At 37.9% G+C, this 24,441-nt stretch overlaps 1 protein-coding gene across 1 annotated transcript in view; it reads right to left on the minus strand.

The window, feature by feature from the left end:
- LOC118815593 (MAM domain-containing glycosylphosphatidylinositol anchor protein 2-like) overlaps positions 1 to 24,441 on the minus strand; it is a 219,062-nt gene that overhangs the window by 136,157 nt on the left and 58,464 nt on the right. Inside the window, exon 2 of the mRNA XM_036581820.1 lies at positions 14,054 to 14,193. Coding sequence (XP_036437713.1) covers positions 14,054 to 14,193 — 140 coding nt within the window. The remainder of the gene's footprint in view (positions 1 to 14,053; positions 14,194 to 24,441) is intronic.

A 24,441-nucleotide genomic window follows, 5' to 3' on the forward strand; every position in this document is an offset into this window, starting at 1 on the left:
TTAGGATTGAATTTTGGGTTGAGGTTAAGTTTAGGGTTAGGATTAGGGCCAGGGTTTTAGGGTTTTGGGTCAGGTTGGGTAAGGTTAGGTTTTTGTAATGGAGGTTACATAATAATACATCTACTTAATGTAAGTAATGTACAGAACAGAACATCAATAAGATATGTACTTCAGTGTATTCAGATACTTCACTACTGCTACTTCACCGATATGTTGTTGATGTGTTACTGATACTCTGTTAAGAGTTTATTAATCATCTACAAAGGACCTTTCCAAATAAAGTGTTACCATAATTTTTGTGGTGTTCCACCTGAACAGTCATATCCGACAGTCATATCTGATTTCAAGTGTTTCTCTTTTATATTTTATTTCACGTTATTATTCCATCACTTGCCAGCAATGTGACATCATACACCAAGAGCCATAGTAAAAGTGTTACTAGGCAGTGTTTTCCATGCCTACATCATTACTATAGCAACCACTGTAGATTTGGCAGATAATGAATGCACTGTCTGAGCTGATAACTCTGCAAGGACAATCAGATGATCAGTTTGGAAAAACAGAACTGCATGTCTTGTAGTGTGAATGTATTTCACAGAGCTTCACAGCAGGAACAAGTGAAGCATCAAACTGTAGAACAACACAGCAGAACATACTAGCGCAGGGAAAACATGGAATAACTGTGACAGGCAAGATATGGCTATAAAGAGAGTCATTTTTATATGATGTTGTTTTGTGTCTGAATCTAATTTGGGAGGCCTTTATTGAAGCAGCCAGCGAAGATAACAGAGGATGAAGAGAGAAGACAAGAAAAAATAAGAGTGAACAAAAACTCATGTTCCAAATGGGAAGGTAACAGCAGGGAAAAGAGAATTGTTTAAACTGAAGGAAAGCATAAAACCTGTTGGGCTAGAGGGATTAAAGTCAAAGTCAAATAAGCATTACAACTTCAAATCTGCACATATATGACAAAAATAACAATGAAAAGCTGTTTTGTATGGCATTATGTCCAACCAGAAGCAGCGCTCTTCCAGTACAGTTAGTTTGCTGGAATCACCAAATGATAAACGATCAGACTGCACTAGGTTTAGATGTTGTGCTGAGTGTAGACAGGCTCTTCAGGGTTCTTATCATAGGGACATACATTTTAAACAAAAATCCCACCCCCTCACCTTGTGGTCTCTCATTTCCAAGGAGCTCTGTGTGGTTGCTCCAACCGTGTCACCATGAGCAATGTGAGGTCCACTCCACAGGGCACCAAATGGCCAAAAAACACATGCCAAGGTCATCAAGGTCCAAAGATTGTGCAGACACAGTCAGTGCAGACCCGCAAAAACAGGGCCCCTGATGTGAGGAAAGCTGTACTGCTGTTTCATCCACAGCCAGAGGAATCAGAGGGGCTTGATGATTTTAATTTGGTAGGACATCTAATTGATATGCTTTGTGCGGCTGAGGCTATGCTAACTGCGCATGCCAGGACACGAACAGTGAGTAAATCTCTTTCTACCTGCTGATATTACTCCTCACCAAACATCTCACACTGCTTTCCAACTGCACTACTGTGTTCTGTATTCCTGCAAAAGGAAGGCCTGCATGAACACAGTAAAGCCAGGAATTTAACTGAATATCAGAGGCTTGGGGGGCCAAATCAATCAGCGTATCTCACTGATTTCTGCAAGTTTTAAATAAAAAACAATAAATGTGAACGAAGGGCTGTCACCATCAATTTTATTAGTAATCAAATAATGCACCAATTATCTTGACAATTAGTTGAGTAATCAGAGCTTGTTTTAAATCCCCAGGGAACCTAATCCACATTTCTTTCTCAGTAGGTTAATCTTGCTCTTGTGCGCACACACTATGCAGTCTTATGCAAAAGTATGGGCAGCCCTGGTCAAATTACATGACTTTCTAAGTGAAAATAAGTATATATCCTTATATAACTTCTGCACATTTTATTGCACAATTACTAGTTATTTGCTGAATTTAATACATTGGAAAAAATGAAAAATAAAATGTGGCTTGTGCAAAAGTTATGGCACATATTGTATTTTATGTTTTATTTTTCCAATAAGTTAAAATCAGCAAATAAATAGAAATTATGCTTTCACTTAGAGGATCAACAAAATATGTAGTTTGACCAGGGGTATTAAATTTTTTCATAACACTTTATAAGTGCAAAATATGTCCTGTGAATAATTTTCCAATGTCCATTAAAAGGCTGATGTATTTTGTCAAACTAACTGATGTAAACTGGCCAGTCCTAGGCTGAATTTCATATGCACTCCTTCTTATGTAGTGTACTATGTAGGTGATGACATCCTACACCCAAATGGTGCATTATATGTCAAAAAGAAAGCCATTTATATTCAGCTATTAGCTGCATGACTCAAATTTAAAGCACTATTTGGGTCTCGAAGCCATAGTTTCATGAGCTACGCAGTGCATTATATCAGGAGATGGGAGTCATTTGAGATTTAGCTCTAATCTTAGGTAGCGCTTACATAACCAGTCCCTTCACCAATCATAAGGCTGATGTCGTTTGTCCCACCCACACAGCTTTAGCAAAACTGTGCTCAGTCTCTTTGTGTTCAAGTCAGTAAACTTACCAAGAGATAGCTTACGATGAGCAAAAGATAACCTGGTAAGCATATCCAAGCATTAAGCTAGCTCAGCTGTCACTGCTCTGTTTGATCATTCATATGTCTGTACATTCATTCATTCAACATCAGCATACTGTGGATGCCCCTCCAGCAATAAAGTAAATAAGATCTTTACCTTCTTTAAGACGTTGCCATGTAAAAACTGGATAATGATAGCGAGTCATGGACATAGTGGGGTCTACAATGCAACCTGCACATCGTCAATGTCCAAAAAAAGTATCTCCATTTATTTTTATTTTGTACTTCTTTTGAAAACAGCACCTGCCTTTTACATTGTGTGACTATTTCATAATGAATGGACCAGTAACATTGTTTACATACTAAATCAAACTCTTTAATTTGAAGAAAGTGAGGAAAATTTAGTTTCTCATAATATTGACCCTTTAATATTTTACTCTGTTAGGTTAACAGTAAAAAGCTTTAACAATAAATATAAACTTAACTGAACAATAATTTCTGATTTCAAAATGCCTCAAAAACACATTACATGGAAAGAATGCATATAAATGGTCATACATATCATGCTCTATTTCTACCTGAAGGAGAGACCATTAGGAAGATGTAAAATGTGCATATAATTATGCAAATTGACAACTAATCACTTACAGTTCATCAAGCAGATTAATTTGAACTGAAGCTTTTTTCATACTGAGTAACTGAGTTCAATCGATTAATTGTGACAGCTCTAGAACTAAGCTGCACAAACCGCCAAGAATGCCATGACAAGATATTAGATCTAGAGTTATTAGATTTACTACCACAGCTATGCAGTTTAAACAATTAGAGGTGAAATGAACAGACTATCGGTCAGTCAAATTAAAGTGTGTTAAATCGGGGAGAAAATAATGAAACAATAATAATGAGATAAAAACAAGGCCCAAAACAAGGCATTGCTGGCCTGGGTGCAATTATCACAGAATAAACAGTCATAACTCTCACACCACTTGCCTGCTATTAGTGGCAACATGGCATGGGAATTCACACATTTTCGTCACTGAGAGCCACTGTGTAACTCTGGCTGTCCGACTGTGTTTATAACGAGCGTTTGAAAACGAGACCAACTGAAGCGTTCTAAAAGGGCTGTGCCACAGGCCACGGAGCGGGAGGGAAAGGAGGCGGCCGTCACTGCGGGGCAGCTGCACACACTGACTCAACCGCTCCATATCCTTGTTTGCTCTCTGGCCAGTGGTACTGAGCCGTGAGAGCTCTCCGCTCTGCGTCTACTAATTCCTGACCACTGACCCCCTACTCTCATGGTTTGAACCCAACCCAGGCTGATAATTGAAACAAAGAGGTGAACTGTTTACCCAGAGTGCTGTGGTGACGTTACTCTGAGTCCTCAAACTGAAAGGATGAGGTGTAGGTGAAAAGATTGGGGAGGGCCCTGAGATTTCATGTGTAGAAGGGAGGGGTGAACAAAAGGAGAAGAATAACTGCCCTACTGTTTATGTAGATTTGTCATGCTTTGAGCCTCTGGCTATAACAAATGGCAACAGGAAGCAACTCTGTCTAGGTCAGTCCAGAACAAGACACTGAGGGCCAGATGTGTGCACATTTGAAGGCACAGTGGAAAATGTGCCTTGATGTGTTCACAATACGCACCCACAGTATGCCTGGAATTACCATTCAATCTACTAAGGCTGCAGCTGATCACATAAACTGCACAAAGGACCGCCTGCTATTACAGATAGAAACTCAGCTTCAACTTTTCTAAATTAGGTACAAAACAATTTGCGGTGTGCTTTGTTAAAGGAGGTACTATTAAGTGCCATCATACAACCATATGGATAGTGCTTCTCCAGAATATCATGTCTTTTCTTTGGGTTTTCAGGCTTCTGAATGGCTAGTTCATGATTCCTTTGATTGTGTCTGTCAACTCCTCCAAGCATAATGTTGTTTTCCAATGAATTGGTTCTTCTTAGAACAATTAAAGGAGTAGATAATTGAAAAAGAAAAATACTAAAAAAATCAAATGTCCACAAATTTCTCCTCACTCCAAATGAAGTTGATTGGCAAAGACATGTTTGGTGCCTAAAGTTTGCATCTTTAGTTTTGCACTAGAGCTACAAGGCTGAACTAACAAGTAATGGAAGCATGATGTTAGTTATTGCCAGAGAGTGGTGCATTTAGAAGTTTAATATTAGAAACATAAAATTAGGTGAAGACAGTTCACTGGTTGAAAAAAATGGGATAGCTCCTAGTGCTCAACATGCCAATTCTCACCCTTTACTAAGTAAAGCCAATTGATGTGCTGTTAAATGCTTACGCATGAAAAGCCCCCCATTACTTTGGAGATATTTGCATGTATAGTCACCAGAACAAGTTGAAACCTGTTTTTCTGTGTTATTTAAACCAATTGTTACAGACTAGGCCTGCGATTTATGTCAGATTTTACCACTAATTTCAAAAGTGTTTTTGAAACATTAATGGGTTTCCAGTTTTAGACTTATATGTCTCTCACTATTCAAACAAATGGGAGCCTGATCTTGTATGACTGCAAATAACTGCTTGAGAGTCTGAGGTGGCCGTTGAATGAACAGACTTTCATATATACTAAATTTCATCTTGCATCTATATCTGTCTCCAAGATTCCTTGTTATCATGGTGCCAAGAGCAGGTAACTGTTGCTAAAGTTCTTCCTGTTGGACTGATGAAACCCAGTTCACATGTGGATAGCCAGAACAAACTGAATCTCATTGGCCAGTTTAGCATTGATTTGACCTCTGGAGTCATGCACAATTCTCTAGTTGGTGTCATGCCCATATTAGCAACTCTGTGCCTGAACTAGTTTTCTCTATTGGAAAAATGAACAGAATTTTGAAAATCAATACTGCCTTGTGGTAAACAAAAATGTTATCTTCTCCCAAGTGCCACAGGGTCGTCTGGGTTACAAGGTCATTTAGTAGCCAAATATGAATAAATCTACATACATGCTCAAACGCAAGCTAATGCTGCTGCGCACTGGAATGATCTCACATGAATATAAGCCTGCTATTAAACTCCAATACTATTATATACCAACACCAGCCACCAAAACTGTAACCTACTACTGCTAAAGCAATTTAAACACTGCATTTAACAAAGCAAACAGTTGGTCAAAATGTACAGCAGAGTTAATCATTATCTCATAAAGTGTTAATGATAGTTAATAATTATGTAATTGTTACTTATTCATTAAAACCACTATGCAAGATTTGGAGACCTCTCTGGTGGAAAGAACATTTTGTAACATTGGTTGTGCTTGGGTCCCCTTCCTCAAGTGGGTGAACTTGATTGCGAGCGCGTTGAATGAATATTCAAAGAGAACTTAGTCAAAACAACTGAGAATGCATGTGAATGATCTACTATTGTCATCATATCTTCACTATTTAAAAATGTGTTAATTTGAATTATTAACCACTTTGTGATACGAGAATAATCAAACTTTTTTAAAGTTTTCTAATTATTAATTATAGTTTGTTATGGATAATTTAGTTATAGTTATTTGATACTCATAACTTGTGCAATATATAATTTGAAATATTAGGAGTTTACTGGTAGTAATTATCAATGAATTATCTATGTCATTCTTTTAATTATTAAGTTGTTATTACTATTACTATTACTGTAACTATTACTACTTTGCAACGCATATTTGTTTTCTAAATACTTAGTTAATTATTATTAGTGGAGTTAATATGTACTTTTTTAAAACATTAAGAATTATGAATTGGACATCTATTATAAAACAACATTATAATGTACTTCTAAAGATATATTACTTTTATATTACTTATTGTTTATATTACTTATTATTTAAATGCTACTAAGTGTATGTATATGGTATATAAGGTAAATGATGCAAATCATGAGATGATGTAAATTTGATTTTTTTGTCCCTTAAATAACAGTTCCCAATGTATTTATGTGTCCTGTAGTAAAGGTGGCATAGAAACAAGTCTGCACAAGTCTGTGTGATCCCTGAGTTGTAAACAACTTACTCAATTATTCACATAAAACTATGTTTGGTAAAGTAAAATCATAATTGCTTTAGGAAATTAAATGAACCTATTTCACCTTAAGACACCATGTGGAGCCGGGAGTAATATATAAAAAAAAACAAAAAAAAAACAAACTTGGCGCCATAGTCTTGTGAGAATTGAAGCCAGTGGACTTGACCCTCTCCTACTGTGATTCTAATCAACACCGCAAGCTCTAACTCCAGCTGTCCTCACGAGAGACGCCGCCACTTCCTCTGACCTGCTGTTGTCGTAGTAACATGTCTTCTGTAGCCCTGCTGAGCGCGATAGAGGACATCCTCTAACAGCACCTAACAGCGTAACCAGGCAACAAAGGCACGGCATCATATCTGAATGCCTGACGTGAAAGCATTGCTTTGCCAATCACGTGTAAGAAGAAAATTGTTTTAGGAGCATACGTACGATGATTTATCCCTTTTTCCCTCCTTTTTAATTTCCTCTCTGGTCTGGCTCCACCTTCATGGTGGTCCGAGGACAGCTCGAGCCTGTAGTGAAAGCTGCCATGCTCTTGGCCGGGGTCCAGCAGCTCCATCTAAGGGTGGCCCCCTGGGGGGACGGCTGGCTAATTTAAAGTGTGCGAATATTGAAAAACATGAAAGGAATTAAACGCTGGTGAACGTGCCAACCACGACCGCATTTAGGGCAGAAATGACCCATGTGCCGTGTACGCCACTGATGCTATTACACACATGGCTCAGTCAGAATAGTAAGCTTGTTCTTCTCCCTCACAGGAGAGGTTTTCTGAACAGCAAACAAACTGATGCAAAGGGGCTCAAAACCTTTTGCTTTTATTAAGCTTTTGTTAGTACTAAAATATCTACCTATATTCCCTTTGAACACCTATCTACTCTCCCTCTGAAAGAATTTGCATGTTAGTTATTGAAGTTTCAGACGGAAAGAAAATCCAGTGTGATGCATTGCCCACATGTGCTTTGAGGATATGTACACAAATCCAGTAATTCCATTTTCTGGCACAGCCTTCTTTTCTTTCCCTGTGAAAAACTTTTGATGTATTAAAACTGAATGAAGTGTAGAGAGTTTTTAATAAAAACAGATAACACAGTTACTGAAGCAGCTAATGCAGACTGCAAGTTGTAACATCTCATTAATGTCCTGCCTCTGATGAAAACTTTCCACATCATTCTCAGAGGAGCTCCTGTGGTCTGGAACGCAGTGGCTGGGTCCGCGCTGTGGCCCAGCGGCCGCCCTGTTGCCGCATCTAAGTGGATATCTTAATGATTTGATTTCAAAGGAGACACTCGCTCTCTTCCCACCGAGATGGAGGAACTTTGATCTCTCCCCCACTCTCTTCTTAAAATTTTAATTAAGAGTGGAGACAGCGGCAAAGAAGCCGTCATCGCATGGCACACAGGAGATAAATCGCGTGTCGTAGCGTCTCACTAATTCAAGGGGTTTCACCTTTTCAAACGATATATAAGAATCGATACCTATTATGCAAGAGAGTCCTGAGCAGGAGTGTACAAATTAATGGGCTGTATATTGATCAAAGGCAAATTAAATATTAATTAGGGTAAATGGGCAGAGTCAATCCCCAAGACACTAACAAGTCTCATTTAATTTATCCAATCCGGCAAATTGAGCTCACTGCAAAAACAACCTCTTGGTTGAGGTTGAAACAGAATTTTTTTTCCACTAAATGAATAAATATTTGAGCAAGCAGAATTTCTTAAAAGATCAAGTGAGGATACCCATTCCATAGAGGTTTGTGGTGCTGTAGTGACAAGGCTTTTGCCTCTTGATACTTTGCAGAATGTTTTTAAGAGCAGAATCAAAATTAAAACGGCATACCACAGACAAAATTAACTTATAATTTCCCCCAGTGCTGCAGCAGTAAACAAGCCATCCATATTGCTGTGTACTGTAGTGATATACCACAAAATCCCTTCCCATGTAATTACTGTATCATCTTTTTCCCCTTTGACTCATTAAAATCCCCCAAAGTAGATAAAATACCGTCACTGTCCAAAGAAAAACTTGCATCTCCATTTTTTGAGATTTGTACTTTCCTCTGTATTTTTCTCATTTGAGCACGGCAGCCGTTCTCTACATTGTGTATAAAAAATTCATGATGAATGAACCAATAAAAATGCACCCAAATTGCTTAGGAATAAAAGCTCCTTCCATCAACTTACATTAAAAGTAAAGATCGTTTTTGCCGTCTCTTGTGAACTTAGTATTTTGGAGATACATATTTTTCTTTGGACAGCGACAATATGTGTATGTCCATGTTCAGCACAGTAAATGGATCAGCATGTGCAAAAGCAGCTTTCTGTGTTTTCTATCACTGTATAAAAGAAGCCTGAAGCTGCCTTCATTGCTGGGCTGAAAATTTCTGAGAGTGCACTATCAGCACTGAATTAAGCTTATTTGAGTGTTTGAGTAGTTTGAACATGAGAGTCTACTTTTAGAATCTCTCCTTAAATGAAGTGTGTCATTTAAACAGCATCTTTTAAAGCTTAGAAGAGCTTTAAAAGCTTTAAAGAATAAATATCAAATGGGAATGTGTATCAGCTGATACTCAAGGATTCAATATTGGTATCATAATGTGAAAAAGGAAGCATCGTGCTCTCCATTTGTGACACAATTAACATTAAAAAAAAAATAAAAAATAGCTTTCTTAGTTCATGTTCTGCACAAATCAACATATGCAACAATAGTATTCAGTAAGTAGAAGAGTAGATTAAACTACTCAAATGGTCAAGGCCTGCTGGTAGGTCCAGATTTCCATTCCTCACTCTTATAATTATGAATTACACATTTAGTTGCATGTAAATACTAAATAATAAGCTTGTAATAAGCATGGAAATTTAAAAGGGGTATGATAATTGACCTATTTTTACAATCAGTGGGTCAAAAGTCAATATTTTATGTCTTAAAGTAATACTAGCCTTGACACTACAGAGCTACAATCATATACACACATTAAAGTGGCCCTGGTCAATTTACATGTTTTAATCTAAGTGAAAATAAGTTAACACATCCTCTGCAGAAAACACACTTTTGCACATTTTAAGTGTCCAATTACTGTTTATCTGCTGAATTGAACATATTTGAGGAAGGGGGGGCATTGATTGTGGTCATAGTTCAGCAAATAAGTAAAGATTGTGCACTAAAACTTATACTAAACTCATACTTAGGTTTGTTCCCTGTAGTTGGTGTGTTATTTTTACTTAGAACATTAAAATGTAATGAAGTAATGTAATTTGTAATGTAATTTGACTAGAGGAGTTCTAACATTTGCATATAACTATACTATTCTAAACTACACTGACTGGTTTGACTCAGATAAACCATAATTAATTTTCAATGCCTGCTACACAGGCCCAACAAAATAAGCCCCAATAACTGCAATTCATAGAATTATAAGTGACTTAAAAAAAAGCACAGTCATTTGAGGGTGGGTGCATGCATAGTATAAGCACCTCTCTGCCGACTTTACTCTAATAGGATGTACCCAGAAACCTCGTTCTGATCATTGACAGTAATTTCTATGAAAGAGAAAGAGACCAAATGACACATTAGCTACGCGGTTTTAAATGTTGATACACTATTTTAAATGTTTATTTTTTCTGTTTTTTCAATAGTATATTTTAATTGTTAAATCCTTAGAATTCATGGTGTAAACAGGCAGCAGTAGTTGTTTTTCGCCTCAGCCTTAAATTCCGTGGTACGTCTCACCCCTCTTGCAAAGGCACATGTTGCTGCATGGACTAGAAATCGAAGTGATGGAGCACACAGTCGGCTTTAGCCTTAAAACATCAGTGAACTGAAAGATTTGATGCAGTACAGCAGCACACACTGTTCACCACACCACAGGACTCATGCTTAGATGCCCACAGCACTGTTCTGTAGATGGCAGTGGGAAACTGTAGCACATGCTATACGTGCATTCGCTGTTTGTGAGAGCAAAACCAAAGCCACAAGGGCAGGAAAGGTTTGACTCAGACCACAGTATCTTCAGCTCCTGCTGGATCTGCCGATTAGTTCATACTATAAGCTTCATATACTTATGGATATATGATAATATCAATAACAATTCATCTTTTCTTGATAGTATTACCCTCTACATTAAAATTCAAAGCAAAAGCAACACTCAAGACTTCCCTTTTCTATAATAAAGCATATTTGTCAACTGAACCACACTTCCGCTTGATTTAGCCCCAGCAAATGGATTTATTCTGGGTTAGTGGTGTTTATCCGGTTCGTTGTGCGGGCATAGTCAGCTGGGAAATATGTGAGGAGCAGACCCAGTGCACCAGAATGGATTAGAGCACAGAGCCGTTTCTCCCAGCAGCGCTCCGGCTTCTCCTGGGGAAACGCAGGAGGTGAGAGCTACGACTGTGGTTGGCTAATTTAAGGCATTAATAAATAAGACTGACACCTTCATTTCCCTTAATGTCTTAATTGCACAGATTTGGCAAAGGGTGGAGATAGGGAGGGAGACAGCTGGGAGAAACTGAGTGCGCTTTAGGATAGTTTTACATTCAGAGATTGATTTCGCAGAGCAGTAGTGTTCAATTGGCCTCTCCAGCCCTTGCGGCTGTGGGATGTGTTGTTTGCCTTCTCGACTGAAAACGTGTTACAAAGGAGCAGTGCCGTGAAGCGTTCACGAGACGTTGTTTATTCTTGCTAGTGTAAGGTGAGACATCAAAATGTGGATGATATTGCTTAGAGAAGCAAATCCCAGTTTGTATGTGTATTTATGACAATGAGGCACAGCTTGTAATTATACAGCAATGGAAATTATTCCTCTTGGGTTTGCATGAGTATTAACATCTTAACTGCTGGCTTATTATTCCGTTACTAAGGCTAATACTGATCTAGATTATTCAGTAGCCACCATGGCACGAGCATCTGATTTTGTTTGGAAGTGGGAATTGACAGCTGAGATAGTAGCTACAATGTTTGCTTATTGAAGAGTTAAAGCATTAATTACTGACAATTATAAAAAAAAAAACTAAAAAAAATTCTAAAAACCAACGAACAGTAATTAACACTGCATTAGCTAGCAGCATATCTTGTTAGCTAACTTGATAGATTTAGCAAGATGCTAGCAGGAGGAAAAAAATTCAGGAAAAACATGGGCACCTTACATAGTTTAGAAGTGGGGAGGTAAAGCTAGTAGCGCTTGCTTAGCTAAATCCAATAAAAATATTGATTACTGTCAATAATAAATAATCAAAAAAAAAACTAGCAAAAATGAGATCATGCTAATTATAAAATGAATAGTACTGGTCCTAAAATTTGATTGGCTAAGCTGCATTTGAAGCTGTTGTAAAATATATAATCACACCTATCCGCCTCACAACTTAATGCGTCACGTCATGAAAAATCCCTAATCTTTGACGTTTATGTTGCTTGCATGGACCACCGAATGCACTGATGAAGTAAGAACTTGTTTTTTTGTTTAAACTGACGGGCTTACAACTTATTTTCTTAACTGGAACTAGTCAGCTAGCTAACAAGCTAAAAGATAGCTAACAGCCTGAGCAACTCCATCATTAATATCACAAGCTTGAATTAAAAGACTTACAATATGATTTGCTGTAAACCGCAATATAAAAGTCTAAAGAATGTCACTTGAATGGCTTACATGCTTTAAATGTCCGTGTTTCTGTCAGAAGTCACGTCTGTACTCCCTAAGTAGTGTGCTAGCTATAGATGGTTTTTGAATTTCTAGCTTCTACAGCCAAACAGTGCACTATTTGTTGAGTATGGATGAGGCTGAATCCCAAATTATATTTAATGACTATTTTTAATAGCTATTTTATAGCTACATCATGCACTGCTGGAGTGTAGAAGCCAGTATTTAAATTCCTACATAGTGCACTATGTAGGAAGCAGTGCTCTATTTGAGATTTAGCCCCAGCATGAGAAGAAGGGCGCCACTGAATGGCGCTATGTAAGACCTGCGTTGGTAATTTGATGACCAAAAAGTACTTATAAAGTGCATATTTTTGCATTAAACAGTGCTGTGTTATGATATGTTCATTATTACATGACAAAAAGTTAAAAGGTTAATGAAATGACCGCAGTTTACACTGATGGGTGAACAAACATTCTTCTCTGCATTCAGCAGTCCATGGTTGCTCGGCAATGATACCATACGTGAAAGGAACGACATTTCTTGGCGGAAAACTTGTTTATGTCAATTATTATTATAATAATCAATTTTTTTTTTTTTAAATGTGTATTTTATTATTACTCTGCCTCGTGTCGTGCCTAAGAACACCCTTTCCCCATGATAAAAATTGCAGTATTGTATGGCCTATCGTGGCTTATTGCTTTGGTAGCCAACTAATGCTAGCTAAAAACAACACCTGGCTAGCTATCTATCGAGAGTAATATTAGCAAGATGCTAGCAGGAAAATAAATATCTTATATACATTTTTAAGACTAATACCAATTTAGTAACTACTGTTCAGCATGGACAAGTAATTTCGAAGTGCTGAAGCAAGCTAGTGGAGAGAATAAGTCAATGCTTGTTTAGACGGGTCACATAAAACTATTAATTATTGACATTTATAATACATAATCATAAAAAAAACTAGCAAAGTCTAGATAATGCTAGTTAGCCAAACATGCTAGCTAAAGCCACCACTGTATTTATTGGCTAGCTAGCATATCTAAATGGTTCTTTGGAGTGATGTCAGTGAAGAACAACATTTGGTTTTCTTAAGGACTTTTCAATGGATTATTCTTGAAAGAACCATTTTTGGTAAATGTGATGTGATCATTAAACTTTCATGACTCCACATAATGTACAAGTTCAACACTTATTAAAGATTTTTTCTACAGGTGCATCCAAGCCAAGAACCATTTAAGAACCTTTAAACTCATATATTAGTCTGAAATTGTTTGTGGCCAAAGCAATCAGTGCTTCTGTTACCAACACAACAAATTCACAAAACGCAGCCTTAATATTTGTGTATACACATACTGTATATACATACCTTTATATTTGTGTCTGTGTTTCAGTCTGTCTCTCGTGAATCTACTCTGCTGTGGTGTGCCATTACAGACAGTCAGCACCTTGTGCTGCACAAAATTAAATTTCTCAGCAAAGCAATGTCTCTGTTTTCCTTTTCATTTTAACTCAATAAAAAGATCATTTTATTACACTTGTGCTCATGCAGTTATTGACACTGAAAGGAGCAGAAGTGTATATGTCTGTCAGTGATCTACATGCTCCACTGTACAGGAGTGTCTTTGTGCAGTCTGTCGTTATGAAAGAGAGTGAAGAATGGAAATCTGGATCCACTGACAGCTCCTTAGACTTTAAGGGTTTGATAAAGAGAATGCTAGTTTATGATAGACTGCAGCTTGTGTGTAATGCTGTGGTCAGCTCACCTGTGGCCGGGGGTGTCCAGTCACCAGGCAGGTGAGCTCCAGGGTCTCGCCCTCCCGAATGGTATACACCCTCTCTGTGTAGCGCTCCTCCTCTACGTTACACGCATGGCCTGAATGCACGATCCGGACAGTAGGGGGAGCTGTGGACAGAGCACAAGCAAATAGCAAAATGTAAGCAGTTGAGTTTTCAGAAAAAAAAAAAAAGAAGAAAATCCCAACCTATCAGTCGGACCATCAACAGTCAGTCAGGAAGACGTCTGAAATTGGAAGGGAAATAACTGCTGATAAATTTGAACCTGTCTTGTTATTCTGTCAGCCACAGAGCCAGTACTGGGAATTAGATAAATAGGTATGCTGCTCTTTTCTGTCCATTTATCAATAGACACATTTCCAGTGACAGACACTATCAACCAAGGGATCTTTTTGCTATGCTTTTCAATGCTTTGATTCCAACATTAAGGGCTGCAACAAATGTTATTGCATCATCAAATGGGCACTTAATGGCACTGTCTGCTCTTATTATACAATGAAGGACACTGCTTGCATAAAAGCAGAGAGCAGAAATACAGAGGCACACTAAAGTGCATAAAAATAACCTTTGTTTACTAAATTTTAAATGCACTTTATCTTTTTTGTGGATATCATTGAAAACTCATGGGAAAATGACCAACACACAGTGGCTATGCTGTTAAGCATGTTCTACATATGAAAGCTCAGCTGCATAGTCAACGAAAAAGATATGAATCAAATCTGACAACCTCAAGAACACAGAGAGACAAATTACACAAATAATAAAGACATATGACAAATACTCTCTGTGAACACTTTAAAATTATCAAACACTAACACCAATGTGAAAGTCCATTATTAAGTAATTAATCTTATGGTTTAAAGAGCAGTGAAGTTTTGAACACTGGCACTCACTGAATACCTCTGGCAGCTTTTGGCCTTTCATCCTTCCTGTATCTTCTTGTCTTAAGACCAGTGCTCTACAAAAGCAGGCTTGAGACTAATGGCAAAAGCCTGGGAATGGGATATTTCTGAGGGATTTACCTTCAGAGAATCATGGTTTAGGGGGGTTTCCTACTTCTAGAAAGGAGAGAGTTTTTCATTCCCAGGATTTCAACAGGTAAGTGGCACCGCTCATGAAATTTTCCCAAAAGAGACTAGTCCTCTTTTCACATCCCCATTCATATGAACAAATATCACACACTTTCACAACCCAATCCAGTCTGCAAGACTAGTATCAAAGCCAATCAAGGCAGAGGATTGTATATCAACTATATTAAGCCTCACCCAATTCCAGTCCTTTGTTAAGGCTGTTTTACCCCACTGTGCTCTATCTATGCCTCTGTTGTAGAAGTGATAGAAACACACATTCCATGACTTGCAGCAGTGAGGCATGTTTTCAGAAGTTAAAAAGTGGTCTAAGGACATTATTTCACTGCAGAAAGTACCAGAACATTTGGCACCAGTAAACTGGAAGGCTTTTTCTATTCGACTTAGCAGCAAAAGTTCCAGTATTAAGGCTTTTGTTATCCAATATGGTTATGAGTCAATGCAAATACGAGTCGAATATGAGCGAGACCTAAGTAGAGAATTTTAGTTGAATCTTGTTACTAACTGCTTACTAAAACACTTGCTAGATTGGATGCAAACAGCTAAACTAGCTACTGCGTCCTAACTAAACTAACTACTAACTTGAGTCTGAGTCGTTCACTTGAGTCCCCATTTCTGTTGGTACATGCACAATTGGTACTAACAGGACCTAAAAGTACTCAAATGTTCTACTCTGTCTTTGGTAACACTTGCAGCTGAAACCAGCAACAATATGCATCACTAAAGTTTACCAGAATGTAAATCAGAATTGTATGTCGAAGTAGTGACTGCTATTTTTAAAATGATCACATTGTAAGGAGATGGTGATACCAGTTAGAAGGATGACCAGGGTGTTCTCAGCATACTTCAACTTTTACTAACTTTAATGTACTTGTCGCTGCATTATTTATGAAAATATAAACATCAGCTTAGGAGCCTGTATCAGCAAATAATACTAAAACATTTGCATTGGGGTTGAAGGCAAAAGAAGAGAGAGAAATGATTAGGATATTCTTAGTTGGCAGTGATACAAAATTCAAATTCTGAAACGATGCATAAATTACTTTGCTGAGACTAAAAATAAATAAATGCAACATTGCCCACTTAATGTTGTATGTATACCACTTCTAAAACAAACCTGTTACTTTCATAAATGTGACTCTGTATGCAGTGATCATAATGATGAATAGACAGTGGACATGGACAATGACGGACACTGATGTAGTGAAGTTTTTCTGTCATTCAGCAAGGAGAGATGGAGATATGGAGGAGGGGTGAAACAGGGTGAGGCAACCCCTCTTCACCTTCCCTTCTGCCAGTTTACTAATTCATGAAAGCTCCAGGAGACAATTATGGGCTTTGTGGAGGTGCGTGAGGGAAACAGGCTGGTTTTTGCTCAGGTAAAGGAGTGTAGAGGAGCTTCCCCAGAGGCCCTGTGTGCTGCTGCTAATAAAAGGTGAGAGGTCTTTCCCTGTGGTCTGGGGAAGCCGTCTGTGCCTTTTTACCAGGTATAGGGTGACTGGAACGCTTCCTAACACCTCTCTTTCCCACCTGAATCTCAGCCCTGGCTTGGTGGCAGAGGTGGGTACAGCGGCTTCACTCAAGCAAAAATATTATTACTTTAATGAAATAACTCAAGTACTTGAAGTTTAACAATACATACATTTTCAAGTTCAATACCATTTCTCAATTTTTTACGTGTTATGTGTGATTCTACAGAGCGTTAATTACATAGGCTATTACACAGATTGATTTGGCTCAAATAGGGTGCATAGCATAAACCCCTCTTCCTCCTTGCTCACTTTATTTTGACAGGATGCACACCAATGTCTAGTTTTGATCATAGACAGGGGTTGCCATGCCTGACAGCAACTGAGAGACCCCCAGAAGAGACTGAGGGGTGTATTAGTAATACAGTTTTAAACTTGATACACTGTTTCAAACATTCATTTTTTAGATAAACATATTCAATTTTTACTGGATTGAAGTCATTTTAATAGAAGAAGAAATACAGAATTAAATTATACTGAAAAAAAGAATTAGGAACTCAATGTAAATGATTAGCATTTGGAAATCTACATTTTACTCGAGGACATGCTGCTGAGTAAAAGTAACTTCTAAACAATTTTATAAAATATGGGCCAAACATGCTAAAGAGAGCAAAGTAAAAAGGCTAAAAGAGAGCTAGGCTAAACTGCCTCTCCAGTAATATTCAGTTTTAGGCTTTGAACTGGAGCATTTACCAAATAATTCACTGTAAAACTGCAAAACAAAAAGAATATCACTGCTGTCGGAACAAAACCTTACATCTCTGTCATTTTTCAGTTTTTGACATAATTTGAAAATGCCTGTAGTCCTTTACATTGTGTATAATTTCACAATGAATGGACCAAAAGAGACGACCCAAAATGACTTGGAAAAAAGTCTGGTTCCATTGGCTTACATTAAAAGTAAAGTATTTTTTTTCCTTCTCCTGAAAAGTTACCATTTTGGAGATACAAGCTTTTGTTCCGACAGCAATGATATGTTATTTGAATGTCTTACATGCTTCAAATGTCTATGCTTTTGGTTAGATCTGCCTAAGTAGTAATAGACCCAGAATGGGAAAACCAGTGCCGGGCACAATTAGCTTTATGCTAAAACAATATAGCAAAGCACATTGAGGTGATAGCTGAATTTAACATTATCGTTGTGGTGGTATCCACTTCGCACCGTGCATAAAAACACCCATATCCATGATAAAGTCACAGTAATGTGTGACTTCAGATGCCTTATTGCTTTATTTAAATTGCAGTGTTTACTGGAAAACAAATTAGGCAAAGCATGACTAACACCAAACAAACACCATTACTTAAAACACAAACACCACATGATGAACTGGTGTTTGCTTGATGTTAGTGAAGCGTTCAATTTGTTCTTAATTAGGAGAACAGCACAACTAAACACTGTAACATGTTTAAAAAATGTGATAGAAAAATATTTGAAACCTAAACATTTGGACATTCCACCTCTGATCAATGACCACAGTTTTAGTGTTTATTCCAGAAGCAAATCATACCAAAGCCAATCCAAACGAACCAGTTACCCAGGGACGGTCCTTAGCCATGCTTCTTATCCCACACATGGATTAGCTTCTTTCCTTTCCAAAGAGAACAGAGAGATTTGAGCATATGACGGAGTGGGTGAGGTTCACGCTAGGCTGGAGCTTAAGACAAAAGAAAGCTCAGAATTAGACCCTAGGGCTCCACACAAACAAAGTGTAATACATTTTATTCCACTAAGCCAACATCCTTGCTAGATACCGTCAGACCCAAGACATAGACCAAGCTGTCTGAGCAAACCGGAGCGGTGCTGGTGATTAATAATGATTGAATGCACAATTATCAATATGGGAATCAGTATTCTGCAGCTTTGCTTTATGGTTACGAGCACAATTTGCCAATACTTGAATTACAACCACCTTGGCGAACTCAATTTATTTGAATTGCAAATAACAAGACTGACGTTAGCTCTTAATTGAGTCACACTGTTGAAAGTCAGAGTAAATATAGGTTCCCGATTACAACAGAGAAGAAGCTATTAGCATAATGCTGATAGTCAGAGGTTAACTAAGGTCAGATCAACTTCCCTGCATGTCACATGCATTACATTTGATTTACAATGAATAGATTTTGGTTTTATCACTACCCTAAATAAGTGAACATTGCAAGTTCCATTCATGTCAGAACCATGCAACTCAGCTACTTGTGCTCAAGTTAAAACACTCATTTGGAAATTTATACGTGTGCTAGGTTGACTGGAGAGCAGGTCAACTTAATGTTAGCATAGTTAGTACACTTGGAAAGGTCAGTGTCTTTGTAGTGTGGAGCATAAAAATGGAAAGGAAGAGGCCAGAGGGCATCAGTGAGCCCAGCTGTGCCCATGCCTATGACCCTGGGCTAATAGTGACATGATTTCCTTACTGTCTAAGCACAGTGACAGGAGCTCCAGGCCAGTCCCACTGGAGAGTCCTCACACAGAATGGAAACAGATTTATCCTATACCGCCAATCAAGATTCAAATGGATTTGGTTAAATTTGAGGCTGAAGTGCTGCCAGGGTGAGAGAGAGATTTGTTGGCAGTTGGGTAGAAGCTAAATTTGACAAACAAATCAACGTGCGTGTGTCTGTGTGTGTGGGTGGGTGTGTGTGTGTGTGTCTATGTATTTGGCTATTGGTGGGTACCAAAGGTCCCCAGGCTGCTGGAAAGCATGAACATTTTGACATTTGTCTGGTCCTCATATGGAGAAGTAATTGCTGCCCAAACATAATAAACTTAGTGCTAACTGTGCCACTTTTAGCTGCAACAACTGTAACAAAACGCTTCCTTTAACTAGAAATCAGTCTTTCACATTGCTGTAGAGGAATTTAGGCCCACTCTTCTTTGCTGAATTGCTTTAATGGTGATCTTTCAAGCATGAACTGCCCACTTAATGTGAGTCTAAACTTTGACTAGGCCACTCCAAAACCTTCATTTATTTCTTTTGAGCCATTGATGAGTGAACTTGCTCATATGCTTTGGATTCTTGTCTTGTTACACAACCCACTTGCTCTTGAGCTTCTGATCACTGACTAATGACTGGACATTCTCCTGCTGGATTTTCTGATAGAGAGCATGGTTTCACCAATTATGGCAAATCGCCCAGGCCCTGAAGCATCAAGGTATCCCTACACCATAACACTACCACCACCATGGTTGACTGCTGGTATGATGTCCTTATTCTGGAATACTGTATTAGCTGTATGCCAGACCCTTCCCTTCTTTTCCAAAATTTTCAATTTTCAATATCAGTCCATGGCACATTATTCCAAAAGGCTTGGGGTGGAGCAAGGTGTTTTTGCAGCCCTTCCATGGATGCCATTTTTTCCCCAGTCTTTCAAATGGTGGAATTATGAATACTGGTCTTATCTGAGTTGAAAGAGGCCTGCAAGTCCTTAATGAGTTCTTTTGTGGGTTCCTGGATAAGTTGTTGCTGTGCTTTTAGAGAAACTTTGGTAGGCCGACCATTTCTTGGAAGAGTTCCCATTGAGAGATAATGGCTCTTACTGTGGTTCATGGAGTCCCAGAACCTTAGAAGTAGCTTTTTAACCCTTTACAGACTAAGATATAACCTTATCTCCTTCAGATTTTCTTTTGATCATGGCATAATGTGCTGCTTGTTGAGATCTTTTAGCTGTACCTCACATTGCTGGAAAGGATCTATTTAAGTAATGTTTAGCTTCAACAGGGCTGGTAGTAATCAAGCCTGGGTGTGTCTACGTTAATGGATCCCAATTACCAAATAAATTCGGTTATTTGGTTGATTGAGTCACTAAGGGGGCAATTACTTTTTTATGCAGGGCTGTTTGGTATTGGATAACACTTTTGTCCTTCAAGAAATTAAATGATCTTTTAAAAACCACATTTTCTGTTTACTCAGGTTGTCTTTGTCTTATACTAAATTTTGTTTGAAGATGTAAAACAATTAACAGCACTGAGTCACTGGAAATGACACTGATAGATAGGCATATAAACTTGTGTTTTGTGTGTCTGAAGTCCATAACACAATAAATGCAACTCAAATAAATACCACAAAATGCCAAATATTCAGATTAAATTTTTTAACATCAAACTTTTTTGGGGGCAGAAACCTTTCTTAGTGCAAATAGAGATAATCTGCTTTCTCGTACAGCTTTCACATATCTATATCATGAATAAGTCACACTCTGAGTGTATAGGCTTGAGTCAGTTTCCACAAGACTTAATGTCTATCAGTTTTCAAACTTTTTGTTAGTTTCTGCATGTATGTAATGTGTGAGTGTGTGCACTGTAAAAAGATTACAGAGGTATAGAACCAATGTTCAATTATATAAAACCAATCCTGTTGTAGATGTGTATATAAAATGACTCTAATATGATAGTGATTCTATGCAACTTAGAAGGTTTCAAACAACTGGAAACATTAAATTCAATTACATTAAATTATATTAAATTGTATCTGTTTCCAGAATGTTGAATGGACCCGGAGATGATTCTAAAAGAACGAAGAAAACCATATAGCATTGAGAATGATGATGTAATTAGGCCCATCACAATTATTACATAATCACCTAATCGCAATTATTTGAGCTGATCACAGTTATTTTCAGCTGGTGTTAGCTTTAACAATTTTATGACTACAGCAACAAACAGAACATGAATACAATGCATTTTCACGTGTTGTTATGACAACAACTTTTAACTTCAATTTATTTTACACCTTTCGAGGGCAGCAGTGAGTTGTGTTTGTTTATCTGAGATCGAACTGTGTCTTTCACCAGTTGGGAGTAGCTAAGTATTGACAGTTGGGAAGTAAGATAGCTAATCAGCCAATCTGAGCAGTTTAGGCTTACTTTAATAGTTGCATACAATGAAGGAAAAAAGACAATGGAATGAGCTCTAATAAAGTGAATATCTGGAATGCCTCATATTTGAAAACAGTAATATGACATATACAGTGCATTGTTTAAAGCATTCTGGAGCATTCCTATATTCATCCTTATCTAAAATTGAGCTGTATTTTCACTGATGTATGACACAATCATTTTTTAGCAGTAAATCAAGCATAAAGACTGCACCCACAACTAAAGCACTTCTGAGGAAAAAATGCACACAGCGCAGTTTCTTCCTAAACTTAGACATGAGCGGTTAATATTTTGTTGATGGCGCCGGACACCTGTTATGACACACTCTGTCAGCTTATGATATATTATATAACTCTAAACTAGACGAAACACATTAGGCCAGCAGTTAGAGTGAACAAAAATGGCTTGAATTTTCATACTCTTTGAACTACTTAGACATTTAGGAGATCTGTTTGAAGCTGCAGTGAAAATGTCAATCTCAATCAAACTGCAAAGATAACATGCCCATCAAGATTATCTCTTCAAAGCATTGTGAAGAAAGCACGCATTTTACTCACAAACAAACAAGGATAAACGTCAAAGAGTGCACCCTGATGTTGGATCCCTTCCTTTAAAGTGCAAAAAAAAAAGAAAAAATGTCATTAAAAAGGTGCCGGCTTGCCTTAATCCCATTGAGAGCCAAACCGACGCTTGATGTTTGCTCTTACCTGAATTCGCTCATTAACATTTCAAGTCAAAGCTGGCAGACTGTTTATCTATATATTTATTTGGTGACACAAATAATCTTTTGGCACGTCTGGTCCTATAGAATAAAGCAGTTATAGCACTAACACATGTTCAGCGTAGAGGTGCTCGTTACATGGTGTAACATTGTGAGTCAGGAGTGTGGCATAGTCACTAATGCAACAAGAGGGCCATCTCTTGATAATAATAGCAGGTATACATTTGACAGCACTGCGGGTTTCAAAAAATTCAATTACAGATTATACAATGTTACTATAAATCCTCAACTTGTGTCCTAAATAACATTAATACACCATCAATTACAAAAAATAATAAGCCATTTTCAGCTGGGACACATGCCAAGGTTACAATTGCCTCTGTTTCCTGAGCCTCATGAAGAGGCAGAGTGCAATGTGAACGAGTTCTCTAATGGTCCCTCTCCATGGTGCTGAAAGTGGCCTTACTACTGAAGCACTGACTGTACCTTGGGCTTATCCACAGATAAAATGAGAGTTCTACAGGTCATTTGATTACCCTCCCTTAGCACCCACTGTTCACCAGTTTTGATCACTCAAGGAAGAGATTGAGGGGCATAATGGCGATACTGTTTTCAATACATTAGGTATGTAAATGATTAACCATTATCTGAAAATAAATAGTTCTTGAACTAATGCTATCAGTTAACAATGGTAAGTTAATTTTATTTCTTTTCGTTTATCTTTCTTGAATTGTATGCATGATGGAACAGAAGGCCATTGGTTCTTCTAGATAGGGCTACTAAAAAATTTGACTTTACAGCTAACAATAGTGCTGTTCGGGACCTCTTTTTGAGAAGATGATAGCACGACTACAACAATGCACAATATCAAACCACTCCCAAGCAGTAAGACAGACAATCATTTTGTCCACATTCTCAGAGAGAAAGTGATGCATGAGTGTGCAAAAGTGTACAGAAGGACATGTTGGACGGGGACAGAATCTGAGAGCTGCTGAGGTACACAGAGCCAAAGTTAGCCCTGGTAAGGGAATTTATGTTTATTTTACCTTGGACTGGTGTTAAGCGATAACTATACCTTCAGAACTTAATAAATCAGAATTTTCAGTACCTCATCATCCCAGTAATTTCATCAGCTTTTTAGTTTTTGATCCTATACTATATGTTCAAAAGTCTGTGGACACCTGCTCGCCCAGTGTTTCTTCTGAAATCAAAGGTAAGAACAGGGCGTTTGGCAACTCCAACTCATCCCAAAGGTGTTGGGGATCCATCACTCCAGAGAAAGCAGTTACACAGCCAAAGCTGGGGGGAATTATTTCCCTCTACTTGATGTTTGCCATTGGGCATGCTGACCTCAGGCTCATGTGCAGCTGTTCCAAAGAATCAAATTCTATTTGCTATGCTTTTCTATGGAGATTATACACATACTGTGTGGGTACAACTGAACTCACATCAGCAAGGAGGGCAACTTAAAGTAGCTGAACTCACTAAATAGAATGGGCATATATATACTATTGGACATATGGTGTCATTCAGCCCAACCAGGTTCTTGCATAAAGTACATCTAATACATTATAATTTTTGAGGCGTTTACTAAACATCATAAGCATGCTTATGCCTAACCTCACCTATCAGTATTATGTTCTACAGTCCATATAAGGAACACTTTTTAAAATCTTGGCACATTAATACCAAATTCATTTGGTATATGCACTCCTAGGTGTCTTCCTATGACTTTAAAAGTAGCTCAGCCAATCAGCTTTCAGAACCAGATCTATCAGTTATTGGTCAAAAGAATTTGACATCCCTAAGATTCACTCTTTTGAAGATTCATTTTGTACTGTAGAACGTGCTGAAAGCTGTTCTCCCTGATTGAGAAATTAGAAGAAACATGGTAAACAAACCCATGGGCTATGTGTTGCCTCATGGCTGAACTACCTACACATGCAAATACAGCTTTCAAGACAGCAAAGAATTTTAGAAACGTTTACATCAGTGTACATACAGCCTTCCACTGAGGTCTAGGCAAAGTAATTTCTTGTCAGACAAGGTCTCTCTTGACTGGAGGAAATCACTATACTCAATCTTCTCAAAGCAAACAAAGTACTTGCTATCAGGTTTATAACTGTTCCAGCACACTGAATAGCCAA

Source organism: Colossoma macropomum, unplaced genomic scaffold (assembly GCF_904425465.1).
Source record: "Colossoma macropomum unplaced genomic scaffold, Colossoma_macropomum, whole genome shotgun sequence".
Taxonomy (NCBI): domain Eukaryota; kingdom Metazoa; phylum Chordata; class Actinopteri; order Characiformes; family Serrasalmidae; genus Colossoma; species Colossoma macropomum.